Source organism: Heteronotia binoei, chromosome 13, assembly GCF_032191835.1.
Source record: "Heteronotia binoei isolate CCM8104 ecotype False Entrance Well chromosome 13, APGP_CSIRO_Hbin_v1, whole genome shotgun sequence".
In the NCBI taxonomy this organism is placed as follows: Eukaryota; Metazoa; Chordata; class Lepidosauria; order Squamata; family Gekkonidae; genus Heteronotia; species Heteronotia binoei.
The window spans coordinates 19,200,717-19,226,322 of record NC_083235.1 but is presented as its reverse complement, the minus strand read 5'-3'; the positions used below and the strand labels follow the sequence as shown (position 1 = coordinate 19,226,322).

The 25,606-nt window shown below is 47.0% G+C and overlaps 1 protein-coding gene across 1 annotated transcript; it reads left to right on the top strand.

The window, feature by feature from the left end:
- The first annotated feature begins 5,207 nt into the window (after positions 1-5,207).
- Positions 5,208-22,516, top strand: LOC132581938 (hepatic lectin-like). The gene is made up of 6 exons (XM_060253429.1): positions 5,208-5,426; positions 8,148-8,255; positions 10,005-10,079; positions 15,913-16,064; positions 17,970-18,082; positions 19,812-22,516. The coding sequence occupies exons 1-6, from the start codon at positions 5,384-5,386 to the stop codon at positions 19,972-19,974; spliced, it is 654 nt and encodes a 217-aa protein (XP_060109412.1). The 5' UTR covers positions 5,208-5,383; the 3' UTR covers positions 19,975-22,516.
- Positions 22,517-25,606: the final 3,090 nt, after the last annotated feature.

Sequence of the window (25,606 nt, the reverse complement as noted above, 5' to 3'; positions counted from 1 at the left end):
GACTTTGGAATTCTCCCGAGACAAGACCTCTCCAACCTAGCACTCTGAAAAGGAAAGGAAAGGTCCCCTGTGCAAGCACAGTCGTTTCCGACTCTGGGGTGATGTTGCTTTCACAGCGTTTTTCACGGCAAGACTTTTTACAGGGTGGTTTGCCATTGCTTTCCCCAGTCATCTACACTTTCCCCTAGCAAGCTGGGTACTCATTTTACCGTCCTCGGAAGGATGGAAGGCTGAGTCAACCTGGAGCCGGCTACCTGAAAACCCAGCTTCTGCTGGGGATCGAACTCAGGTCGTGAGCAGAGCTTAGGACTGCAGTACTACAGCTTTACCACTCTGCGCCACGGGTACTCTGAAAACACAAGGCCTAGAAGCCCTGGTCTACAAGTCTATCCTGGGCCCATTACACTTGCACATCTTACTGCAGATTTTCAGAGCAGAGAAAGCCTTTAATCTTGACTTTGGATTCTGTGCCTGCCTTACGCACTATACTTTTCCCGCCAGTGTATATATTCTGCAGCTACAATTTTAAAAATGCACTTTTCTAAATTGGGGTGGAATGTCATTAGTGACATGTATGAGGTGATATCCGAAATTGTTTTTTTTTAATTACAGACTTGCCCTATCACAGCTGCACAGTAATGTCCAGCAAGTGCCTCCCATTCAAATGCTCATGGTTCACATTTTACATATTTTAGCAAAAGTTCATTGAATGAAAGGGAACGGAAGAAGAAGATACTGAATTTATATCCCGGCCTCCGCTCCAAATCTCAGAGTCTCAGAACAGCTCACAATTTCCTTTATCTTCCTCCCCCACAACAGACACCCTCTGAGGTGGGTGGAGCTGAGAGGGCTCTCACAGCAGCTGCCCTTTCAAGGACAACCTCTGCCAGAGCTATGGCTGACCCAAGGCCATTTTCAGCAGCTGCAAGTGGAGGAGTGGGGAATCAAACCTGGTTCTCCCAGAGAAGAGTCTGCACACTTAACCACTACACCCAACTGCTCAGAAAGGAACTGCAGGCAAAGGGGGAAAACCCAATGTTGAAATGGACATCATTTAATAAAAACAACAATAACTGACAAGCAGCTGCAAAGCCCCATTTTCCATATTGGGGATTCTCTGCTGTTTTATTGAGCACTGTGAAATGGGAAAGGCTTACATGATCTCGTATGGGGAAACATGCTGAGCGTGTAGAATGTCTGGTAGAACCCACTGATGCTGGTGTTGTAAGCTGCGAACGTTGGCAATGTGTGTGTTTATGCACCCACCTGCGCAAAGTTGCCACAACTCCGCCATGCTTTGCACAGGGCTACAATTTGTATGAGGGAGGAGTTCTCTGGCAGAAGCTCTGGCAAGCTTTTTTAGCCTGCTGCACTAAATTGAAAAAAATGGGGGGGGGGGGTATTTTCACTGATGCCCTAATACCAGGCTTTTTTGTAGAAAAAGCCCAGCAGAAACTCATTTGCATGTTAGGCCACACCCCTGACATTATCATTGTTTCACACGACTTTTGTAGGAAAAGCCAGCAGGAACTCATTTGCATGTTAGGCCACACCACCTGATGCCAAGCCAGCTGGAACTGCGTTCCTGCTAGAAAAGAAAAGACACAGCTGCATAGTAATAGAGAGCCATAGAGCTGCATAGAGAGCCAGTTTGGTGTAGTGGTTAAGCGTGCGGACTCTTATCTGGCAGAACCGGGTTTGATTCCCCACTCCTCCACTTGCACCTGCTGGAATGGCCTTGGGTCAGCCATAGCTCTCACAGAGCTGTCCTTGAAAGGGCAGCATCTGTCAGAGCTCTCCCAGCCCCACCCACCTCACAGGGTGTCTGTTGTGGGGGAGGAAGATATAAGACATTGTAAGCCACTCTGATCACATGCAGGGGGGGGAGCCAGAGAGGACGGGAAGGGAGGGGGTGGTGGGCAAGGCAGGCAGACTCGGTGCTTGCCAGTGCACCGGGTGACCCCGTTGCCAACAGAACCCAGTACCAATCCACGGAGCAGGGGTTGGGGACCCCAAATGGATCAATCCCAAGTGATTCTTAAGTTCGGCAGTTTGCAGAAGGCCCATGTGGCTCAGCCACCATTGTAATGGGAGGCTTCTGGAGACTGCCACAATGGTTCCCCTCCAGCCAACTTTGTTCACCAAAGCATTAAAAAGAAAAGAAATGAGGCTTCCCATCCCAGTGTCTCTCCCACTTTACTTCCCATGTCAATTTCATTCAGCACTGATGATTTCCCTCCCCTTTATTTGGTGTGTGTGTGGCACTGATATTTTTTTTTTTTGCGCTGGGGATGCTGAGGTTTTCCTCCCTTCTGATCCCCTTGTCCAATCAATACCAACAGGAAACTCAGCCTTTTAAACTTTCCCCCATTGTTTTAATTTTTTAAATTCAGCAATCTGGGACTAGAATTGTCTCACATCACTAGACTTGTGCCACATTTAAAAAAGGAAATTAAAACAAGGGGAAGATGGAGCTTGTACACCAATGAACGGAGGAGGATGGTGGAAGGTGCTGAGTGGGCGGCACAATCTCGATGTGGTAGGGGGAGTGACCCTTCAGGGGGTGGCAAAGGGGCAGGGCAGGGAATCTGAGGGAATCTGTACACTTTGAATTGCCTTCAGCTTGTAGACAAAACAAGGAGGAAATTGGCACAAAAGCACTCACAAAAAAATCCCTAGAAACAGTGAACAGAAAGCGAACTGAGAACTAAAGGAAGAAAAATCCATGCAGAATGACATTGATGGTAGGGTTGCCAAGTCCAATTCAAGAAATATCTGGGGACTTTGGGGGTGGAGCCAGGAGAACGGTTGTGACAGGCATAATTGAATTCCAAAGGGAGATCTGGCCATCACATTTAAAGGGACCGCACTCCTTTTGAATGCCTTCCCTCCACTGGAAATAATGAATGACAGGGGCACCTTTTGGGGGGCTCATAGAATTGGACCCCCTGGCCCAATCTTTTTGAAACCTGGAGGGTGTTTTGAAGAGATGCACTAGATGCTATGCTGCAAATTCGGTGCCTTTACCTCAAAAAGCAGCTTCCCCAGAGCCCTGGTTACTCATGGATCAATTTTCCATTATACCCTATGGGAATCGGTCACCATAGGGAATAATGGAGTGTCCAGCAGACATTTCCACACACCCCCACACACTTCCTAATGACCCTGAAGTGGGGAGAAGGCCTCAAACCCAGGGGATCCCCTACCCTCACCTGGGGATTGGCAACCCTAATTGATGGACATTCATAATAGGCCTTGATCTCATCAGATCTAGCAAGCTAAGCAGAGTCAGCCCTGGTTGGTACTTAAATGGGAACCACCAAGGCAGTCCAGGGTTTCTATGCAGAGGCAGGCAATGGCAAATCACCTCTGCACAAATCTTGCCTTCCAACCCCTGCAGGGTCACCTTAAGTCATCTGCAACCTGACAGTACTTTCTACTTGCCGTCTAACTGACAGTGTGGTGTAGCTGTTAAGAGTGGTGGAGAACCAGGTTTGATTCCCCACTCCTCCTCCACATGAAGCCAGCTGGGTGACCTTGGGCCAGCCCCAGTTCTCTCAGAACTCTCTCAGCCCCACCAGCCTTACAAGGTGCCTGTTGTGGGGAGAGGAAGGGAAGGTGATTGTAAGCGTTTCGAGACTCCTTAGGGTAGAAGGCAGGCAGGGCATAAAAACCTACTCTTCTTCTGCAAACTGAGCCAGGGCTTTTTTTTGCAGAAAGGAACTCCTTTGCATATTAGGCCACACCCCTATGGTGAAGCCAATCCTTTGAGAGCTTACAGGGCTGTTATTTCAGGGCCTGGTGTAAGCTCTTGGAGGACTGGCTGCATCAGGGGTGTGTGGCCTAATATGCAATGGAGTTCCAGCTACAAAAAAAGCCCAGGTTGTGAGGATAAAATGGAGGACAGGAGAACAATGTAAGCCCTTTTGGGTCTCCACTGGGGAGAAAGGCCAAGTATAAATAAAGTAGACAAATGAAGTCAATAAATCAACCCCACCCCAAGAGCATACAGTCACCCTAGATATGTCAATCGAATAGGACTGCAGCCCCTGTGTTTAAAAACTTCCAACTACAGCTCCAAAAAAACCAGAAACAGGCTTTTTGTACCACAGACACTAAGCTGAGTACTCATGGTCCAGGACATTGAACCATCCAAACTAATATGTACATGTAGCCTAAACCAACACAAACTATTGATTTCTACTCAATTCACCTTCCAGTGTTGTGATAATTTTGACCTACCCATCTTTGGAAATCCAAAAGAAAGGTCCATTTAGGCTCCTCCTCCTGTCCCTGAAGGCGCCACCCCTTCCCTTGTTACACGGCTCATGAGAAAGGGGCAGTGGGGAGTATATTTCTTTTTAATATCCACCATCAATACCAACTGATAGATATAGCGCCAACGATAATATTATGGTTAGATTTAACCCAATTGAATGTAACCCAATTTGATGTAATTAATTAATAATGACTTTTAAATTAATGTATTAACTGGTTTTTAAGGTTAATTTAGTTTATTAATGTAATGGTTTATTAATGTACTGTTGTTTTTTGTTGTTGTTAGCCGCCCTGAGCCTGCTTGGCGGGGGAGGGCGGGATATAAATAAAATTTTACTTACTTACTTAATTCTTGTGTTTTCCCCAGGCAGTGTTCCAAATTATAGTCCTTCCATGATAATCTTAAAACATCCCTATGAAGTAGGTTAGACTAAGACACTTTGACTGTTTCCATGGTCAACCAGTCAGCCTGATTTCAGGAGTCCCCCAGTCTTAGACTTCCATGGCTCCCTGGGGAGTAGGGTTGCTAACCTCCAGGTGATGCAATATAAGTGCAAAGCCCTCTTTTACTCAGTCACTTTGTAACTGTAGTTCTAAATGTCCTTCAAAGCAAATAAACAGTCCTTAGTAGAAAACATTTTTTCTATCTCTGGACAAGCATATTTTGAACACAGAAGAAAGATGATGATATTGGATATTATATCCCGCCCTATACTCTGACTCTCAGAGTCTCAGAGCGGTCAAGTCTCCTCTAACCTTCCCCCCCCCCAACAACAGACACCCTGTGAGGTAGGTGGGGCTGAGACCCAAGGACAACTCCTGTGAAAGCTATGGCTGACCCAAGCTCCTGTATGAAAAGCCCTGTTTGTGAACCTCTTTGGTCCAGAGTTCACTGAGTGCACCTTCAGAGGTGGCCATCATCCAAAACTTGGTGGCCTTAGGACAGGAGGGAGAGGAACTGCAGCCTGTGCTACTTCACAACAAGTTAAGAATTAACCATTCCAATGGGACAGCCCTTGGTCGTCCACGAAGTCTCTACTGCAGGAACTCAGATCTGCCCAAAAGACCTCTCCGGCCCCCTCCCACCCTCTTTGCCCCCCAACAGATGGATGACGACAAGGCTCAAGACAACATACGGACTTACACAGGTAAAGATTTTCTTTCCCTGAGAAACTGTGGGTTGAATGGTGAGGTTTGAAGATGCAGCGTGTACCGGAATGTTAAAAGAACCCATAAAGTTGAAGAACCCACTTTCCGGGCTCTCCTTGGCTCAAATGGGCACTCCATGTAAGAACTTTTATTAGGACCCAGCACAAGGGCACATAACAGTGCACAAGCTTTCTAGCCCTCCAGAATTCTTCATCAGGCCAAATGTTACAAAATAAAATAGAAGGGGGCAGGGGGGCAGATTTTAAGCCTATTCATGAGAACAGAATGTAACCATCTCCTTGTGATAGTGTATGATGGTAATTGCAACAGGCAATAACACTTTGGCATCCAGTTCCTGTAAGCCTGGAGCCATCAAAGAAAGATGTAGGGTTGCCAACTTCCAGGTGGTGGCCAAAGGTCAGAGTCACAGGCCCCGTCCTTTGTGATTGAAACCTTGCTGTGAAACCTAGAGCTGAGATTGCCAATCATGGGTGGTAATCCCTGGAAATTAAACAGCAGAGCCTGAGGAAGGTGGGGAGAAGGCAGGGACCATAGAGTCTACCCTCCAGAGCAGCCATTTTCCCCCAGGGGAACTTATCCCTGTTTTCTGGAGATCAGCTGTGATTCTGGGAGATCTCCCGGCCTCACCTGGAGGCTGGCAACCCTAAGTACCATGCTGTGCACACAGGCCCATAACTGTTCTCTCAGCCTCAGCCTTCTCACCTGCAACACTGGGAGAATAATGCAAACCAAATCCAGGGCTTTTTTTTTCTGGCAGGAACATCTTTGCATATTAGGCCACACCACCCTGATGTAGCCAATCCTCCTGGAGCTTACAATAGACCCTGTATGAAGAGCCCTGTAAGCTCTTGGGGGATTGGCTACATCAGGGGCATGTGGCCTTAGATGCAGAGGAGTTCCTGCTACAACCCGCCCCCCCCTTTTTATAGCATTTGTTTCAAGGACTGCTGAATTTCCTTAAATCTTGCTGGGAAATGCTAAAGCCATTGTGAATTATTAACTTTCTTACCCAGAACCTAAGAGGATCCACGTTCTCATTTTGATATTGTGAGGGACAGAGTGTTGACTTTTTTGTTTTCTTTTTTTAGCTCTGCTCTTCAGACAGCGCTGTCTGTTTCTGGTGTTAAAAATATTCAACATTTTGATCCTGCTTGCAGAGCATTTGGTGCCCTCGACATGCATGGATTCTGTATTCTTAGGAACAGGCCTGTGACGTAGGTCACTATTATTATCCCCAAGTTCCAAATGGGGTGGTGGAATCCGAACCAATCTAGTTGTCGCTGTGATCCTCCAGCATACAGGAATGAGCAACAGCCAATCTGGCAAAAATAACCTGGATCTGGATACCTCAGAACCAATAGAAAGCAGTCAGAGACGTTTTCAAAGACTATGACAGATGCTCATAGAATCGTAGAGCTGCAAGGGACCCTTCAGGGTCATCTAGTACAACCCCCCGCACAATGCAAGAACTTCACAAATACTCAGGGGTGGAATTCTAGCAGGACCTCCTTTTGTCAGCGAAGGGGCACTGAAGTTTCAAGAAGGAACAGACTTGTCTTTGTTCAAAACAAAGTTTCCATTTATTGATTACAGCAATGCTATTCTCTATGCAGGTTCATTGATACTAATAACGAGAGGGGTGCAAGCATGAGCATTTAAGGATACACATCAAAGCCTAGGGGTTTTAAATCAATTCCCATAATAAAACTGGGCTCCTCTGTTGAAAGTAACCAGTTCACATATCTGTTATCTCCCACCTACATAGTCTGTCTCTCCTCCCCTGCTGTGGCCTTGCTCAGCTCTGCCAGGCACCTGGGAACTAGCTAGATGTTTTGCACTTCAAAGACCTCTGGCACCTCAGTTCCCCCTCCCGGCCATCCTTCACATTCTCCTGCAATATTAAGGTTAGTAAGGCAAGGGATAATAGGGTTAGTTTAGCAGTAAATAAACATTTCGGGCAATAAAGCAAACTTCAAGGCATACAAGCTGACACCTTTGCATATTAGGCCACACACCTCTGATGTAGCCGACCCAAGAGATTACAAATACTTCCCCCTAAGTTCACAGAATCAGCATTGCTGTCAGATGGCCATCTAGCTTATGTTTAAAAACCTCCAAGAAAGGAGAGCCAACCACCTCCCGAGGAAGCCTGCTCCACTGAGGAACCGCTCTAACTCTCAGGAAGTTCTTCCTAATGTTGAGCTGGAAACTCTTCTGATTTAATTTCAATCCATTGGTTCTGGTCCTGCCTTCCGGGGCCACAGAAAACAACTCTGCACCATCTTCTACATGACAGCCTTTCAAATACTTGAAGACAGTGATCATATCACCTCTCAGCTGCCTCCCCTCCAGGCTAAACGTACCCAGCTCCTTCCTCAGTTCCAAACTCAGTACAGACAGTTAACTTATACAACTCATTGCCTTTTGCTGTTAGTTCATTAAACCATCTACAGAGTTTGTCCATGTTCCAGTCCATTCCAGCAGCCCCTTCAGATCCTAGGAAATATTATTCCAGGAACATTTTTGTGACATCAGCTCAGCTCAGCCAATCGGTGCCTCTCACCATGGCCAGTGCAATACAACCCTGGCAGGTACATCGGGTCATTTAATGATTAATGAAAGCACATATGGGTCAGTACAATGACTGCATGACTCCCTGTGAGAATTCTTGCTATTTCTTTCTTGACTTTCTTTTAAAGACAGAAGATGGCTTCGGTTCAGCTCCAGGCCCTACTTCCAAGTCTACGTGCTCCTGGCCATTTCTTTCCTGCTGATTTGCGTTTACTTCATTGTTGGACTTTCCAAAGGTATTTGCCTATTATTCCATTTTCCTTTATCCAAAACGTTGCATACATCAAAGAATGGATTCCTTTGCTCAGACTGTTAATCAACTTTATTTTTAAAAAAAAAAAAAAACCAGGTTATAAAGACCATGTAAGTATTTTAAAGTTTCAACCTGGGTAACTCAGGCAGTGCCAGATTAAACCCTGTGGAGACCCCTAGGCAGCCCCCTCACAAATTATCTCAGGGTCAGAGTGCCCACCACCATCACCCGTGACCCCCGCTGCAGCCTGCAGGCACCTTCTCAAAAGCCCTTTTGACAAAGCTGCAGGGGAGAGGCGGAGAGAGGCAAACTTGGCGACAACGCCAGCAGCAGCTGCACCAGGCAAGTCAGGCAAAGAGCAGCTCAGTTTCTGGCTGCATATGCAGGCTGGGAGTGCTGCAAGCAGGGGGGAAACCAGGGGGGAGCCAACCCGGGACCACTAAAGGCATGGGGGCCCATAGGCTAGTGTCTACTTGGCCTAATTGTTAATTTGGCCCTGAGCTAAGGCTAGCCTGATCTTCTCAGATCTTGGAAACTAAGCAGGGTCAGTCATGGTTAGCATTTGGATGGGGGACCACCACGGAAGTCCAGGGTCGCTATCTGGAGTAGACAATGAAAACTACCCCTAAGCATCCCTTCCTTTGAAAACCCTACCCGGGTCACTCTAAGTTGTCTGCAATGTGACTAGATGGTACTTTCTACCAACGACCGTTCAGATATTTTTTTTTTGAGGAGTTAAAGATAGACCTCAAACCACCTTTCTCCAGCCATGTATTGGCTGTTTAAAGGACCAACATCACTCTTGGGGAAAGGGCCAGTTGGACGTTACAATCACAATGACTCAGGCCCAAAGCCACGGGCTTCCGGAGGCCTGGGGGGTCTTGGCGGGAGGCGGCTTCCATCCGACACCTGCGAAGGGGAGAGAGAAAAGGGTCGCCCTTGGGGAAAGAGAAGGGGAAAACAAAAGCAAGTTGCACGGGGGAGGGGAAAAAGAAGGATCCCGGGCTCCCAGCAGCCTAAGCCTCAGTGCTTCGGATGGGGAGAGAAGCACAACACAAATCTCAATCTCTCTCTCTCTCTCTCTCTCTCTCTCTCTCTCTCTCTTCCCCCTAGCAGTCAGAAGGGGTATTTTTTTTCCAGGGAAACAGTACCAGGGAAAGGGCTAAACTGTCCCCTCATCCAGTGTCATGGGCCAATGCATACGGGGCTCTCCCTTGCTGCTTTTAGGGCCAAATAACATGACAGTGAAGAGCCCCGTGGCGCAGAGTGGTTAAGCTGCAGTACTGCAGTCCTAAGCTCTGCTCACAGCCTGAGTTTGATCCCGGTGGAAGCTGGGTTCAGGTAGCCAGCTCAAGGTTGACTCACCTTTCATCCTTCCGAGGTCGGTAAAATGATTACCCAGCTTGCTGCAGGGTAGGGGGGAGTGTAGATGACTGGGGAAGGCAATGGCAAACTATCCCGTAAAGATGTGATTTCACCCCATGGGTCAGTAATGACTTGATGCTTGCACAGGGGACTACCTTTACCTTTTAGTAAAGTTGCAAAGAATTAGGGTCTGGCTTGGAGTGTCAGGTTAAGAGATGTTTACTAATAAGGAAGACAGGGGTGGTTGGGTGCTCTGGGCCATCCCATGCAGACTGTTACCAGCAGGGCTTTTTTTTTGTGTCAGGATTTTCAGGTTTTTATCTCCGCTGAAGTATTTTTGACTCTCCTCTTTCTTTATGATTTTCAGTTTCAGCACTTTCATTAGGACTGAGAGAACTGAACTCCGGGATGCCAGTGCTACCCACAGGACTCGACGATCAGTGTAAGCCTCTATATACATCCCTTGGGTCTCCTGAAGTGCAGACTTCTATGCTCAGGAGGTGGTGTTTGGCGGCTCGGGTGTATGGCGGCTGGCAGAACAGAAGGCAGGCCCTCCAGCTGTCTGTTCTGAAAACTGTCACAGTTCTCCTTCCTGGTCTCTGGGCCAGAATTATGGCCAATGTGATGTCCAGATAGATTTGTCACCCCTGTGTTGGTGTTTGCCTTAATGTGGATGGCCCAGGCTAGCCTCATCTCATAAGCTAAACAGGTTAGGTCTTAAGAACGTAAGAACATAAGAGAAGCCATGTTGGATCGGGCCAATGACCCAGCCAGTCCCACACTCTGTGTCACACAGCAGCCAAAAACCCAGGCGCCATCAGTGGGGCCAGGACACTAGAAGCTCTCCTGCTGTTGCCCCCCCAAGCACCAAGATTATAGAGCATCACTGCCCCAGACAGAGAGTTCCATTAATACCCTATAGCTAATAGCCACTGATGGACCTCTGCTCCAGATGTTTATCCAATCCCCTCTTGAAGCTTGCTATGCTTGTAACTGCCGCCAACTCCTGTGGCAGTGAATTCCATGTGTTAATCACTCCTTGGGTGAAGAAGTATTTCCTGTTATCAGTTCTAACCTGACTGCTCAGCAATTTCATTGAGTGCCCATGAGTTCTTGTATAGCGAGAAAGGGAGAAAAGTACTTCTTTCTCTACCTTCTCTATCTCATGCATAATCTTGTAAACCTCTGTCATGTCATCCCCTCAGTCGACATTTCTCCAAGCTAAAGAGCCCCAAGCGCTTTAATCTTTTTTCATAGGGAAAGTGTCCCTACCCTTTATTCATTCTAGTTGCCCTTTTCTGGACTTTTCCCAGTGCTATAATATCTTTTTTGAGGTGTGGTGACCAGAACAGTACACAGTACTCCAAATGAGGCAGCACCATCGATTTATATAGGGGCATTATGGCAAACCACCCCATAAAAAGTCTGCCGTGAAAATGTCATGATGCGATGTCACCCCAGAGTCGGAAACGACTGGTGCTTGCACAGGGGACTACTTTTACCTTTTTATTATGACATTGCCCACCAAGAAAGTCCACCAAGGAGATCCACAGTGGCTATGCAGAGGGAGGCAATGGCAAGCCATCTCCAAATGTCTCTGCCCTGACCTGGATGGCCGAGGCTAGTCCGATCTCATGAGCCTCTCAGAAGCTAAGCAGGGTCAGCCCTGATTACTACTTGGATGGGAGACTACCAAGGAAGTCCACAGAAGCAGGCAATGGCAATCCACTTCTGAATGTCTCTTGTTTTGAAAATTCCACAGAGTTAAGAACATAAGAACATAAGAGAAGCCATGTTGGATCAGGCCAATGGCCTATCCATTTCAACACTGTGTCACACAGTGGCCAAAAAACCCAAGTGCCATCAAGAGGTCCACCAGTGGGGCTAGAAGCCCTGCCACTGTGCTCCCCCCCCCCCCAGGCACAAGAATACAGAGCATCACTGCCCCAGACAGAGAGTTCCAATGTTACACTGTGGCTAATAGCCACAGATGAACCTCTGCTCCAGATATTGATCCAATCCCCTCTTGAAGTTGTCTATGCTTGTAGCCACCACCACCTCCTGGGGCAATGAATTCCACATGTTAATCACCCTTTGGGTGAAGAAGGACTTCCTTTTATCAGTTCTAACCCGACTGCTCAGCAATTTCATTGAATGCCCACAAGTTCTTGTATTGTGAGAAAGGTAGAAAAAAACTTTTTTCTCTACCTTCTCTATCCCATATGTCAGCTAGTGACTTGATAGCACTTCCCACCACCACTATGTTGGTGTTCACCTCTCTGCTGCAGCACTTGGTAGATCTTCTAGGCCTATTTGCTGGCATCTACTAGCTCAGCTAGGGTTGCCAACTCCAGGTTGGGAAATTCCAGGAGACTTGGGGGCAGAGCCAGTAGAAGGTGCGATCTGGGGAGGGGAGAGATCTCAGCTGGAGTCCACCCTCCAAAGCATCCATTTTCTCCAGGGGAACTGACCTGTTTAGTCTGGAGCTCTGTTGTCCGATCTCTGTTGTCTGCAGATCAGTTGTAATTCCTGGATACCTTCAGGTACTATCTGGGCACTGGCAACCTTAAGCTCAACCACCAGTTTTACCAAATACACACTTCTCTGCCACCGCTGAAATGGAGGTTGCTTCCACATGGAGGATTTTCTCTGCCTCGGGTTCCAAGTTGGAGCACCTTTTGAGTTGCTTCCATACAGGACCGGCCCTGCCACTAGGCAAACTAGGTGATTGCCTAGGGTGCCAGCCTTCTGGGGTCACCGAATGGGTACCCCCATGTGACTCAGTGATGTTACTAGTGCAGGGGAGTTAGCCTTGCCTAGGGTGCCAGACAGTCTAGGGCCAGCCCTGCTTCCATACAACCATGTGCTCTGATTGATCTGTTTACAGGTTTTTGCCATCCTCAAAAGATAAAGCACAGGCCCACCATGAGGCAAAACAAAGGGGGAAGGGTGTAATTCGCTGTCCTATCATTAGCAACCTTGTCAGGTCTTGCAAATGGAGGCCCACGCCTTCTGTGATCGAGTTTGTCCATCTCTTGTCAGGTCTTCCTCTTTTCCTGCCACCTTCAATTTTTCCTAGTGTTATTGTCTTTTCCAGTGACTCCGGTCTTCTCATGATGCTAAAAGGTAAAGGTAGTCCCCTGTGCAAGCACCAGTCGTTTCTGACTCTGGAGTGACGTTCGTTTCACAAAGTTTTCACGGCAGACTTTTTACGGGGTGGTTTGCCATTTTCTTCCCCACTCATGATGCTACCAAAGTACAATAGCCTCAGTTTAGTCCTTTGAGCTTCTAGGGAGAGTTCAGGCTCGATTTGCTTCATGAACCCACTGATTTCGGCAGACCTCAGACAGAATAGACCAGGGGTGGCCAAACTGTGACCCAGGAGCCGCATGTGGCTCTTTCACACATATTGTGTAGCTCTCAAAGTCCCCACCCCACCCCATTGGCCAGCTTGGAGAAGCCATTTGTCTCTTTAAATGAATTCTTCAAGCCAAGGCATCTGGTGCCTTGGAGAATGCATTTAAAGTTGCTTTCTTTCCATTTCTCCCTCCCCCATCTATCTTCCTTCCTTCCTGTGGCTCTCAAACATCTGGCTTTCCTGTCTTGTGGCTCTCAAACATCTGACATTTATTCTATGTGGCTCTTACATTAAGCAACTTTAGCCACCCCTGGAATAGACCAAAGGAAAAAAGGGGTGGAAATGGCAGGACAAAAGAGACCAGACAATCTCTTTCTGGCAGGACAAATAAATCTCTTGTCATTCTCTTGTGGCTTTCTTCTCCAAGGACCCTCCCCAGGCCGAGATTTACATTTCACCGCTTTTCAAAATGTTTCCCCAGTCTGTGCAAACTTGACCCAAAATTCTTCCATTTTCTTTTTCTACTGCTCCAGTATGACACCTAGTGCTCAATGGCAGCTAGTTCGTTATTATCATCCAAGGTATATTTGTTGGATTGCTGTTTCTGACCTCCTAGGAATCGAGCCTGATCTCATCAGGTCTCAGAAGCTGAGCAGTGGCAGCCATGGTCAGTAGCTGAACAGGAGACCACCAAGGAATGAGGGTGGTGGTGGTGGAAAGGGCTGTCAAGTCAGAGTCAACACAGGGCAACCCTGTAAGGTTTTCAAGGCAGATGTGTGGGGGGGGGGGGAGAAACATGACAGAGAATTATAAAATTATGCATGGGGTGGAGAGAGTGGACAAAAAGGAATTTTTCTCCTCTTAAAATACTAGAACTCAAAGGCATCCAATGAAGCTGATGGCAGGAGCAACCCAAGGGTGCATTGCGCTCTAGGCAAACTCGAGGCCCACCACCTCACCCCTCCTCCCTACGCTGCCTCCTCCCTCCCTCCCTGCCACCATGTCAATTTCAACACTGGGGAACCCAGTCGAACGCCACTCCTCCCAGCCATCTAAAGGTACCCCCCACCGATCAGCTGATTGGAGGGTAAAACTGCGGCGTGTTCACTGTCCGTGCCCAGGGCAAGCCAGAAGCAGTGGGAAGGGCAAAGTCTGAAAGCACGGGGCCACCGCTGCCTCCTTCCCACTTCCTGGATGGGGAGGAAGTGGGAAGGAGGCAGTGGTGGCCGTGTGCTTGCCCTTCCCACGAGTTCCCAGCGAAATTGACATGGTGTGGGAGGGAGGCGGCAGCTGGGGAGCAGGCAAACTAGGTGTTTGCCTAGGGAGGAGGCCGAATTCTGTGCCCCTGACCTCCCGGCACCCTAGGCAACTGCCTAGTTTGCCTAGTGAGCGAGCCAGCCCTGGCTGATGGACAATAAGTTCACAACAGATGAAAGGAAATGGTACTTTATACAGAGAGTGATTAAAATATGGAATTCGTGGCCAGAGGATGTAGTGATGGCCACCAGAATAAACAGCTTTAAAATGGGATTAGACAGATCCATGGTGACTGAGGGAAACCTTCGCATTCAGTGGCACAAATCCTTTGAATCCCGGAGCTAAGAGGCAACATCAAGGGAAATCCTCAGCCTCTATGCCCTGTGGTTGGCCCTCCACAGGAACTGTATGAGACAGAATGCTACACTAGATGGACCACCGGTCTGATCCACCAGGGCTCTTCTGATGTTCTTATGAAGGCCTCGGCCTTTCTGCCCTGTTGTTGGCCCTCCAGAGGAACTGATTGGCCGCTGTGTGAGGCAGGACTAGATGGGCTCTCATTGGTCTGATCCATCAGGGCTCTTCTGTTGTTCTTTCAATGAAGACATTCAAATATTTTGTAGTTTTTCCCATTCATGTTTTCTTGTGAGTAGTTATCGGATTTACCTGGACCTGGATAGCCCAGGGGAGCCTGATCTTGTCAGATCTCGGAAGCTAAACAGGATCAGCCCTGGGAGGAAAGACCACCAAGGAAGTTGCTATGCAGAGGGTAGGCAATAGCAAACCGCTTCTGAACATTTCTTGCCTTGGAAACTCCTTGGGGTCACCATAGTCGGCTGCAACATGATAGCACTTTATACCACCAGTCATTAGATTTATTTCTATCCTGGTGTCTATGTGTCTAAATCGGGTGGAATTCTAGCAGGAGTTCCTTTGCACATTAGGCCACACACCCCTGATGTAGCCAATCCTCCAAGAGCTTACAAGGCTCTTTTTTGTAAGCTCTTGGAGGATTGGCTACATCAGGGGTGAGTGGCCTAATATGCAAAGGAGCTCCTGTTAGAATTCCACCCCTGGTCTAAATATATACATTTTCTAAACAGATTTTTTTTTTAAAAAAAAATTTAGTATTAGTTGGTAGTCAGTTCCCCCCACACTTCTGTACTATTGTGATATTTTTACAGCTAGTCCCAACTGCTGTCAATTTAACAGGGGCTGTCCAAAATGGTCCTGTTCTCCAACACCTACCATCCTCCTCTCTCTTCCCCACCTGGCCCTCTTACTGTTCCCTCCCTTGTCCCTTCTTTGCTATTCTTCCCTTACCTTCCTTTGATATGTGAAACCATCTATAGACCCTCTTCCTGTGCTCTCACCCCCCCCCCTCCAAGTTATATTCACAAACTCTCTAGGTTTGCCAACCTCCAGTTTGGACTGGGAGATCTCCCAGAATTCCAATCGATCCCCAGATGACAGCGATTGGTTCCCCTGGAGAAAATGGCTGCTTTGGAGGATGGAGTCTATGGCATTGCATCCTGCTGAGGTCCCTCCCCTTGCTAAACCCCACTGTCCCCAGTCTCCATCCCACAAAAAAAATCTCCAGGTATTTCCGCACCTGCAGCCGGCCACCCTATCTGACTCTCTTCTCCTTGTTTCTACCCAGTGTTCCCCTGCGGGCCTGACACCAGACAGTGGGAGTATTTCAACAGGAAGTGTTACTACTTTTCCTTAGAAACCGCTACTTGGATGCGAGCCAAGACCCAATGTGAAGAGAAGCAGTCTCAGCTGGTCATCATCAACAGCATGGCTGAACAGGTAAAAAAAGATGATAAATCTACCCGTTGCAGGTGGACGTCCCCTGAGAGCAGAATTGGGCTGATATGATTCACAACTTGCCTGGGTGGAGGACACTGGTCCTTCCCTCCATCACCCCGTGGCCCCATGGTTTGTCCCAAACTTCAACAGAGCAGATGTGTCTTTCACCCTTTAAGACCCAGTTTCCAGTATGGTGCCCATGGGTGTCTGGGCACCCGTTGACACCTTTTCTGAAGCCCGTCAAGAGTTTTTAGAAAGTGGGTGGGGACAGGTGTGGCTTTTGCCCAGCAAGGCTTCTGATTGGCCACTGGAGATCTGATTGGCTGTGGAGATTTTTTTTAAAATGGTGCCTTGGCAGCAGCTTCTATAGCAGTGCAAGGATCTTCACCGCGTGACTGAAGAGAAGCTGTGGCAAGTAAACAACCAAGGCACACAGCACTGAGCAGAGCCGACTCGGAACAAGATACTGTGTATAATCAAGCCGTATAACACTGAGTGCCAAATGTACAATATTATTAATGCTCTCCAAAGCATATAAATTTTATATCAGAATTCCATGCATGAGAAGTATTTCCTTAAAGCCCAAAGTCCTGAATCACAAAGAGTGTCCAAAAACATCCAGTTAGCAAGAGTCCATATTGCAGATTCCAAGGATGATACTCCACGGTTCCATATAAGATCCTGATGGTGTTTCTCATTTTATAGTCAAACTTTCTCAATGGAGAATCACTGCTGTATATTAGGACTTCCAAAGCTGTAAAAAAAACCCCAACCCATCACTTAGCAGCCATATAAGGAATCAAAAACACATAGTTTAATTAAATTCAAAATATCCTGGCATCATTCAACACAGAGGACTGGTCATCTTTCTCACTCTTTCACTGGCTAATTGAGCCTTCTGATAATGACTGAAAGTCCTTGTCACACAGCAAGGGCCTAGCAGGGCCTTCTACTGGCTGCTGCCACTCTGGTAATCAGGGGTTTTTTTTGAGCACGAGCGCACAGGAACGCAGTTCCAACTGGTTTGGCATCAGGTTGTTGTTGTTCAGTCGCACAGTCGAATCCGACTCTTTGCGACCCCATGGGCAAAGTCACACTAGGCCCTCCTGTCTTCCACCATCCTCCAAATGAATCACATTGGCTTTGGGGGCGTGGCCTAATATGCAAATAAGTTCCTGCTGGGCTTTTTCTACAGAAAAGCCCTGGGCAAAACAAGGTGATGTCAGGGGGTGTGGCCTAATAGGCAGATGAGTTCCTGCTGGGCTTCTTCTACCAAAAAAGCCCTGCTGGTAACAGTCTGCATGGGAGGGCCCAGAGCACCCAACCACCCCTGTCTTCCTTATTAATAAACATCTCTTAACCGTGACCAAGGAGATGTGAGGTCCCAGGCAGTATAATAACAAAAAAGTTTATTATTACGGTAATGCTCTAAAACAATAAGTGGGTGATAAATGTTTTTTGCAATAAAGGTAAAAGGTAAAACAGTTAAGGGTAGTGCAAATAAACAGAAGCCCCAACATATTTAGCCAGACGATCCCTTCCTCTAATACCAAACTCACCCCTAGAGTAGGGGATCTCTCCTGCTGCTTTCTCCAGCTCAGCCTTGCAGAGAGAGCACACACCCTGTCTGTACTTGGCCCTTTTATGCTATCTCCCAGGTCCCACCCCTCTCTGGTCTAGTTTCCCTCCAAAACCTTGTCGCCAATTCAGAGGGACAGAAAGGATCCTGGGAAATGTAGGCCTTCTGCAGCTACTCCTACACAGGGTTCTCTGGAGCCTATAGGCCTCACTAGGCCCAGGATCATGACAGTCCTTTCAACAAAGCATGCCCTACAATATCTTCACCTTCACCTACAAAAACAGAAGTCATTGTGTCCCCTCAGCTGTTTTGGTCTGATCTTACAGAATTTCCTTCAGACCCGGACCAAAAATGACCGCTATTGGATGGGACTGACGGACATGGATGCAGAAGGAGTGTGGAGATGGGTGGATGGCAGTGATTACAACACAGGCTTCATGTGAGTATTGAGCAGCCCCATGAGATAGCCGTGTCTATTATAAAACTGATGCATATTCAGAAGAAGGCTTTCTTTGTCCTCCTTCAGCTTTTCAAACTTGCATCTTCTCAAATCTGGGATTTCTTGGTGGCCATGCCCAAATCCAAACAGTGTTCAGATCTGAAATGGACATCCTGGTTTTGTGATGTCAGTGATTGGTTGAATCCAGCTGTAATTTCCATTGAGTGCTGTCAGCAGAACTGAACTTCCTTGCCTCTTCCGACCTGAGATGTTCCCTACAAACACTGCTTCAGGGAGATATACAGGGAACCCCCCCAAAAAAGTATGAGGGGGTGTCAGTGCTCTGTAGAAGGAAGGGAGGACCAGCAAAAACCAAAAGCTCCCTTCTGTAAGTATAAATATTCCACCAAATCCAACCTGATGATTTGAGATTCCAAATTTGGTGAGATCATGGGCTCTTCTACATTCTCATTTTCCTCTCCTGTGTGTTCCTGTTGCTTCAGGATTTTTTTTTAAATTTCCACATATTTTGCTCCCTCTAGTGGTCAATTTGATATCACACCACTTTATGTCTGGCATATATCCCTGCAGATTTAAACTGCAGGGTTTTTGCCGGACATAAAATGATGTAATATAGAATCAACCACTAGAGGGAGCAAAACACATACTGGGGGGGAGGGGAACCAAGCAAAAGGAGCACCCATGTGAGGAAAATGAATGCAAAAAGGCCCTGTGCTGAGAAAGTATTCCAATGGTGGCTGGCAGACTTCTGCCATCTCCTTATATAGTGAAACATGCTTCTCTGAGACATGGTGTATTCTCAAGAAGTACAGTTTATATAGTTTACATTTATATTCCTGATGAGCAGGGCTGGAATTCTAGCAGGAGCTCCTTTGCATATTAGGCCACCCCCCCGTCATGTAGCCAATCCTCCAAGAGCTTACAAAAAGAGACTTGTAAGCTCTTTGAGGATTGACTACATCACATGGGGTGTGGCCTAAAATGCAAATGAGTTCCTGCTAGAATTCCACCCCTGCTGGTGAGGAAGAGAAAGGTGGCAGGCAATGAGGGTCAAATTAAATGAAACATTGACTTATTCTGGAATATAGCATGCTTTTTGGCAAACATAAAACATCTGAATAGGATGGAAAGCAATGCAACTAGCTAATTTTCATGTGCTTTAACCTGGATAGCCCAAGCTAGCTCGTTCTCATCAGATCTTGGAAGCTAAGCAGGGTTGGCCCTGGTCAGTATACGAATGGGAGACCACCAAGAAAGCCCAGGGGCATGAATGAAGAGCCAGGCAATGGCCAACCACATCTGAATGTCTCTTGCCTTGAAAACCCTAGAGGGTCACATTATGTCTCCTGCAACTTCATAGCAGAGCACGATTAGATGGCTGGATGGATAGCTTTTTTGTAGCAGGAACTCCTTTGCATATTAGGCCACACACTCCTGATGTAGCCAATCCTCCAAGAGCTTACAGGGCTCTTCTGCAGAGCCAACTGTAAGCTCTTGGAGGACTGGCCACATCAGGGGTGTGTGGCCTAATATGCAAAGGGGTTCCTGCTCCAAACAAAGCCCTATCATCCATCTATCCAACCATCCATCTGTCTGTCCGTCCATCTGTCTGTCTATCTATATCTTTCTGGAGGATGTACCCACAAGTTTATTACATTCTGGATTTTAAAAAAACCCTAAAATAAATAGAACTCTTGCTCGATTGCAGGTACTGGAAGCCAGGGGAGCCCAATGATGACAGACGCATCGAGGATTGTGCTCACCTCTGGAGCAACGGTTTATGGAACGATGTCTACTGCACCTACCCATGTTATTACATCTGTGAGAAGCCCATGCCAAGCATGACCAGAGCACATCCTAGCAGGACCTAAGCCTTCCGTGAGATGTTCTCTGGGCTTGTGTCAAGTGCCATCAAGTCACTTCCAATCCATGGAGACCCTACGAATGGATGACCTCCAAAACATACCGTCGTTAACAGCCTTGCTCAGGTCCGTGGCTTCCTTCACTGAGTCCATCCATCTTATGTTGGGTCTTCCTCTTTCCCTGCTGCCTTTAACTTTCACATCTTTTCGCATTCACATCTTTTCCAATGACTCTTGCCTTCTCATAATGTGATCAAAGTACGGTAACCTCAGATTAGTCCTTTTAGCTTCCAGGAAGCATTCAGGCTTTTTTGGGTAGCAGGACCTTCTTTGCATATTAGGCCACACCCCTCTTATGTAGCCAGTCCTCCAAGAGCCATGTGTCAGCAATGCTGATCCTTTGAATTTAGGCACCATTGCACTCATTTCACAAGCCAGCTAGGTCATGTTAAAGATCCTACAAGCTAGGCTTCAGCAGTATGTCGATCGGGAACTACCAGAAGTTCAAGCTCTGTTTCGAAGAGGTAGAGGAACTAAAGATCAAATTGCCAACATTCACTGGATTATGGAGAAACCACGGGAGTACCAGAAAAACGTCTATTTCTGCATCATTGACTACGCTAAAGCCTTTGATTGTGTGGATCACAACAAACTGTGGCAAGTCCTTAAAGAGATGGAAGTACCAGACCATCTCACATGTCTCCTGAGAAACCTGTATAAGGGTCAAGAAGCAACTGTCAGAGTAGGATATGGAACAACTGATTGGTTTACAATAGGAAAAGGAGTTCGACAAGGATGTATATTGTCACCCTGCTTATTTAATTTATATGCAGAGTACATCATGTGGAATGCCAGCCTGGATGAGGCACAAGCCAGAGTTGCCGGGGAAAACATCAACAACCTCAGATATGCAGATGGTACCACTCTAATGGTAGAAAGTGAGGAGGACCTAAAGAACCTCTTGTTGAGGGTGAAAGAGGAGAGCACAAAAGTAGGCTTGAAACTCAACATCAAAAAAACTAAGATCATGGCCCCATCACTCCTTGGCAAATAGAAGGGAAGACATGGAAGTAGTGGCAGACTTCACATTCCTGGGATCCAAGATCACTGCAGATGGTGACTGTGTCCATGAAATTAAAAGACGTTTGCTCCTTGGGAGGACAGCTATGGCGAACCTACACAGTAAAATAAAAAGTAGAGAATCACCCTGCCAACAAACACCCATATAGTCAAAGCTATGGTATTCCCAGTAGTAATGTATGGCTGTGAGAGCTGGACCATAAGGAAGGCCGAGCGCAGAGGAATAGATGCCTTCGAGCTGTGGTGCTGGAGAAGACTCTTGAGAGTCCCTCGGACTGCAAGAAGATCGAATCAGTCAGTCCTAAGGGAAATCAACCCAGACTGTTCCCTGGAAGGTCAGATGCTGAAGCTGAAGCTCAAATACTCTGGCCACCAAATGAGAAGGGAGCACTCCCTGGAGAAGATCCTGATGCTGGGAAAGACAGAAGGCAAAAGAAGAAGGGGACGGCAAAAGAAGAGATGGCTGGACAGCGTTACCGATGTAACTAACATGCATTTGAGCAGACTTTGGAGGATGGTGGAAGACAGGAGGGCCTGGCATGACTTCATCCATGGGGTCGCAAAGAGTTGGACTTGACTGTGCGACTGAACAACAACAACATTTGTGAGTTTCCTGCAGTGTGGACTAGATGACCCTGGAGGTCACTTCTAACTAGGATTCTAGAATTCCAAGAGCTTACAGGGCTCTTCTTACAGGGGCCTACTGTAAGATCCAGGAGGATTGTCTCCATCAGGGGTGTGTGGCCTAATATGCAAAGGAGTTCCTACTATAAAAAAAGCCCTGTCTAGAACCCACTGATTTGTCTTATTTGGCAGTCCATGGTATCCATAAAACTCTCCTCCAATGCCCTATTTGCATTTAATCAACTTTCTTTCTGCCCACCTTCTTCACTGTCCAACTTTCCCACCCATGTATAGTAATAAAGAATACTATGGCATGCATTATCGTGATCTTGGTTGCCAGCGACACATCCTTACGCCATGGAGAAAAGAAACGCCTTGTCTCCAAATCCCAAATGGGCTCTAATGCACTTTTTTTGGGGGGGAGGGAGGGGGGGATAATATAAGTCAGGGCTTACTTCCTAGCATGAACTCCTTTGCATATTAGGCCACACACCCCGATGTAGCCAATCCTCCGAGAGCTTACAGTAGGCCCTGTAAGAACCCTAATATACAAAGGAGTTCTGGCTAGAAAGCAAGCCCTGATATAAGTAAAGATAATACATAAAAGTTCCAAAGAGGCCTTTGGCTCATCATTTTTAAAAGACTTTCATTCTAAAATGTGGCTGGGTGTTTTTGCAAATTGTTTCCAACCGCTGATTTTCAAAATCATTACTGATTGCTGTGCACATCTGTCAGGGTTTAACAATGCCATTCTGTAGCCAAACCGATTGAATCCATGGTCAGCTTCCATTTTGCACAGCATATTGTTTGGTTTGCAGCTTTTAATAAAATCCCCACTTTTCCTTTCTGTGTTTTTGAAATTCATATTTGAATGAAGCTAACTGGTGCACAGGTTCCCTGTGTCCAGCCATGCACACACTTCCTGCTCCAGAACATGCTTGGTACATAAAATTCCGTATCCGTGTACGTATCTGAGCCTCTTACAACTGGAAGAAGAAGAAGATGGTGATGATGATGATGAATTTATACCCTGCCCTTCACTCTGAATCTCAGAGTCTCAGAGCGACTTACAGTCCCCTTTACCTTCCTCCCCTGTGAGGTAGGTGGGGCTGAGAAGGGTCTTACAGCAACTGCCCTTTCAAGGACAGCTCCTATAAGAGCTATGGCTGACCCAAGGCCATTCCAGCAGCTGCAGGTGGAGAAGTGGGGAATCAAACCCGGTTCTCCCAGATAAGAGTCCGCACACTTAACCACTACACCAAATTGGCTCTCATATGCTAGCAGAGGGCCCACCAAATACCCGAGACGCCTGATCCCTTCACTCCTACCAAGGATGGGAGATGATCCCAAAGATCCCTTTGATTGGAGCAATCTCTTGTTTCATGGCAGGAGAGGTACCTTGAAAAGGCACAGTACAATTGCTTCATGCTTCTTTAAGGCTCAGGGTGCCCTTAAGACTTAAAGGAGTGTGAAAGCTGCAATCTTCTCTGTCTTTCAGGAGAAGGTTATGTACACACCTGTGCATTAAAGTGTGGAGCACTGGAGGGCATCTTTTCCAGGGTGCCCAAAATCTGAACCAATCTGGTTTACATGTGCATGTTAAGCACAACCACTCTGATCTATTCTTCGAGAAACTCCCCACCTCTACACCACAGCGGTCCTTGGAAGACAGGTCGCTGGCAAGAAGGACACATCTGTAGACACAACTAGAGTTTGACAAACTACCTGATCTACAATTAGAATTCATCCAATAAAAGCTGGGATTCTCGGCAATCAAACACTGACTTCACTCAACATGAGAGTGGGAAGGTATTGGTGCATGGCCAAAATTAACGCTTTCTAGAGGCGCAGAGTGGTAAAGCTGCAGTACTGCAGCCCTAAGCTCCGCTCACTACCTGAGTTCGATCCCTGCAGAAGCTGGGTTCAGGTAGCCGGCTCGAGGTTGACTCAGCCTTCCATCCTTCCAAGGTTGGTCAAATGAGTCCCCAACTTGCTGTGGGGGGGGGGGAGCGTAGATGAATGGGGAAGGCAATGGCAAACCATCCCATAAAAAAGTCTGCCATGGAAACGTGAAAGCAACATTACTCCAGAATGAAATGACTGGTGCTTGCACAGGGGACTACCTTCAACACTCGATAGAGCCGTCTCCAGAACTGTTTTTTGGCTGAAATAGGTTGAATCTCATCCTAAGAATATTGGACTCCCATTCTTTATATAATAACAACTGCAAGACGAGAATTTGCAAAGGTCTGGAAACATAAGAAAGCTCCAATACGAAGGAATCCTGTTGAGATAGTAAAGTCTTTTTATTTGCATGTTAGATTTTCTGAAGAGCCCCGTGGTGCAGAGTGTTAAAGCTACAGTACTGCAGTCCCAAGCTCTGCTCACGTCCTGAGTTCAATTCCCAGTGGAAGCTGGGTTTTCAGGTAGCCAGCTCGAGGCTGACTCAGCCTTCCATCCTTCTGAGGTCGGTAAAATGAGTACCCAGCTTGCTGGGGGGAAAGTGTAGATGACTGGGGAAGGCAATGGCAAACCACCCCGTAAAAAGTCTGCCTTGAAAATGTTTGAAAGTAATGTCACCCCAGAGTTGGAAACGACTGGTGTTTGCACAGGGGACCTTTTCTTTCCTTTCCTAGATTATCTGAATTGCTAAAAATAGAGACTTAAATGTAGAAATATTATTTGATGGATGTAACAGCTATTATAAATTATGTATAGATCTACCATCTATCAATAAAAGCTGGGATTCTCCACAGGTACATAGATCAGAAAGGCCACAGTTTTCTATGGGCAGAAGTCGTAAACCAAACTGTTTTGGGATTCCTGAGAAGTCCCCCTTTCTACAGTAGATGGCAGCAAAGTTCCTCTTATAAGCAGTGCCATGCCAAGCCTTCGATTTCTGTAATTGTTGCTGGGTGGTCTCCCATCCAAATACCCCCAGAGGAACCAACAGACATTTTGCCCTGACTGAATAGCCCAATCTCATCAGAACTCAAAAGCTAAGCAGCAACGCTATCTGGGAATTATTAGGAAGGGAATTGTGTGCCGTGTGCAAGCACCAGTCGTTTCTGACTCTGGGGTGATGTTGCTTTCATAGTGTTTTCACGGCAGACTTTTTAATGGGGTGGTTTGCCATTGCCTTCCCCAGTGATCTACACTTGCCCCCCCAGCAAGATGGGTACTCATTTGCTGACCTCGAAGGGATGGAAGGCTGAGTCAACCTCAAGCCGGCTACCTGAAAACCCAGCTTCTGCCGGGGATCGAACTCAGGTCATGAGCAGAGCTTAGGACTGCAGTACTGCAGCTTTACCACTGTATGCCACAGGGCTCTATCATATCTATCATAATGCCCCTGCATAAATCGATGGTGCGGCCTCATTTGAAGTACTGTGTACAATTCTGGTCACTGCACCTCAAAAAGACATTAAAGCATTGAGAAAAGTGCAGAAACAGGCAACTAGAATGATTCAAGGGTTGGAACACTTTCCCTATGAAGAAAGTTTAAAGCGCTTGGGGCTCTTTAGCTTGGAGAGACGTCAACTGAGGAGGTGACATGATAGACATTTACAAGATTATGCATGAGATAGAGAAGGCAGAGAAAGAAGTACTTTTCTCCCTTTCTCACAATACAAGAAATTGCTCCACTCCATGAAATTGCTGAGCAGTTTGGTTAGAACTGATAAAAGGAAGTACTTCTTCACCCAAAGGGTGATTGACACATGGAATTCACTGCCACAGGAGGTGGCGGCGGCTACAAGCATACCCAGCTTCAAGAGGGGACTGGATAAGCGTTTGGAGCAGAGGTCCATCAGTGGCTCTTAGCCACAACATATTTTTGGAACTCTCTGTCTGGGGCAGTGATGCTCTGCATTCTGGGTGTTTGGGGGGGCACTGGGGGGGGCTTTTAGTGTCCTGGCCCCACTGGCAGACCTGATGG

Excerpts from the sequence above, each read along its gene's own strand:
- LOC132581938 (XM_060253429.1), top strand. The coding sequence starts at position 5,384 with ATGGATGACGACAAGGCTCAAGACAACATACGGACTTACACAG. Across the intron at positions 10,080-15,912 it reads CACAGGACTCGACGATCAGT|TGTTCCCCTGCGGGCCTGAC; the intron begins GTAAGCCTCTAT and ends GTTTCTACCCAG. Across the intron at positions 18,083-19,811 it reads GATTACAACACAGGCTTCAT|GTACTGGAAGCCAGGGGAGC; the intron begins GTGAGTATTGAG and ends GCTCGATTGCAG.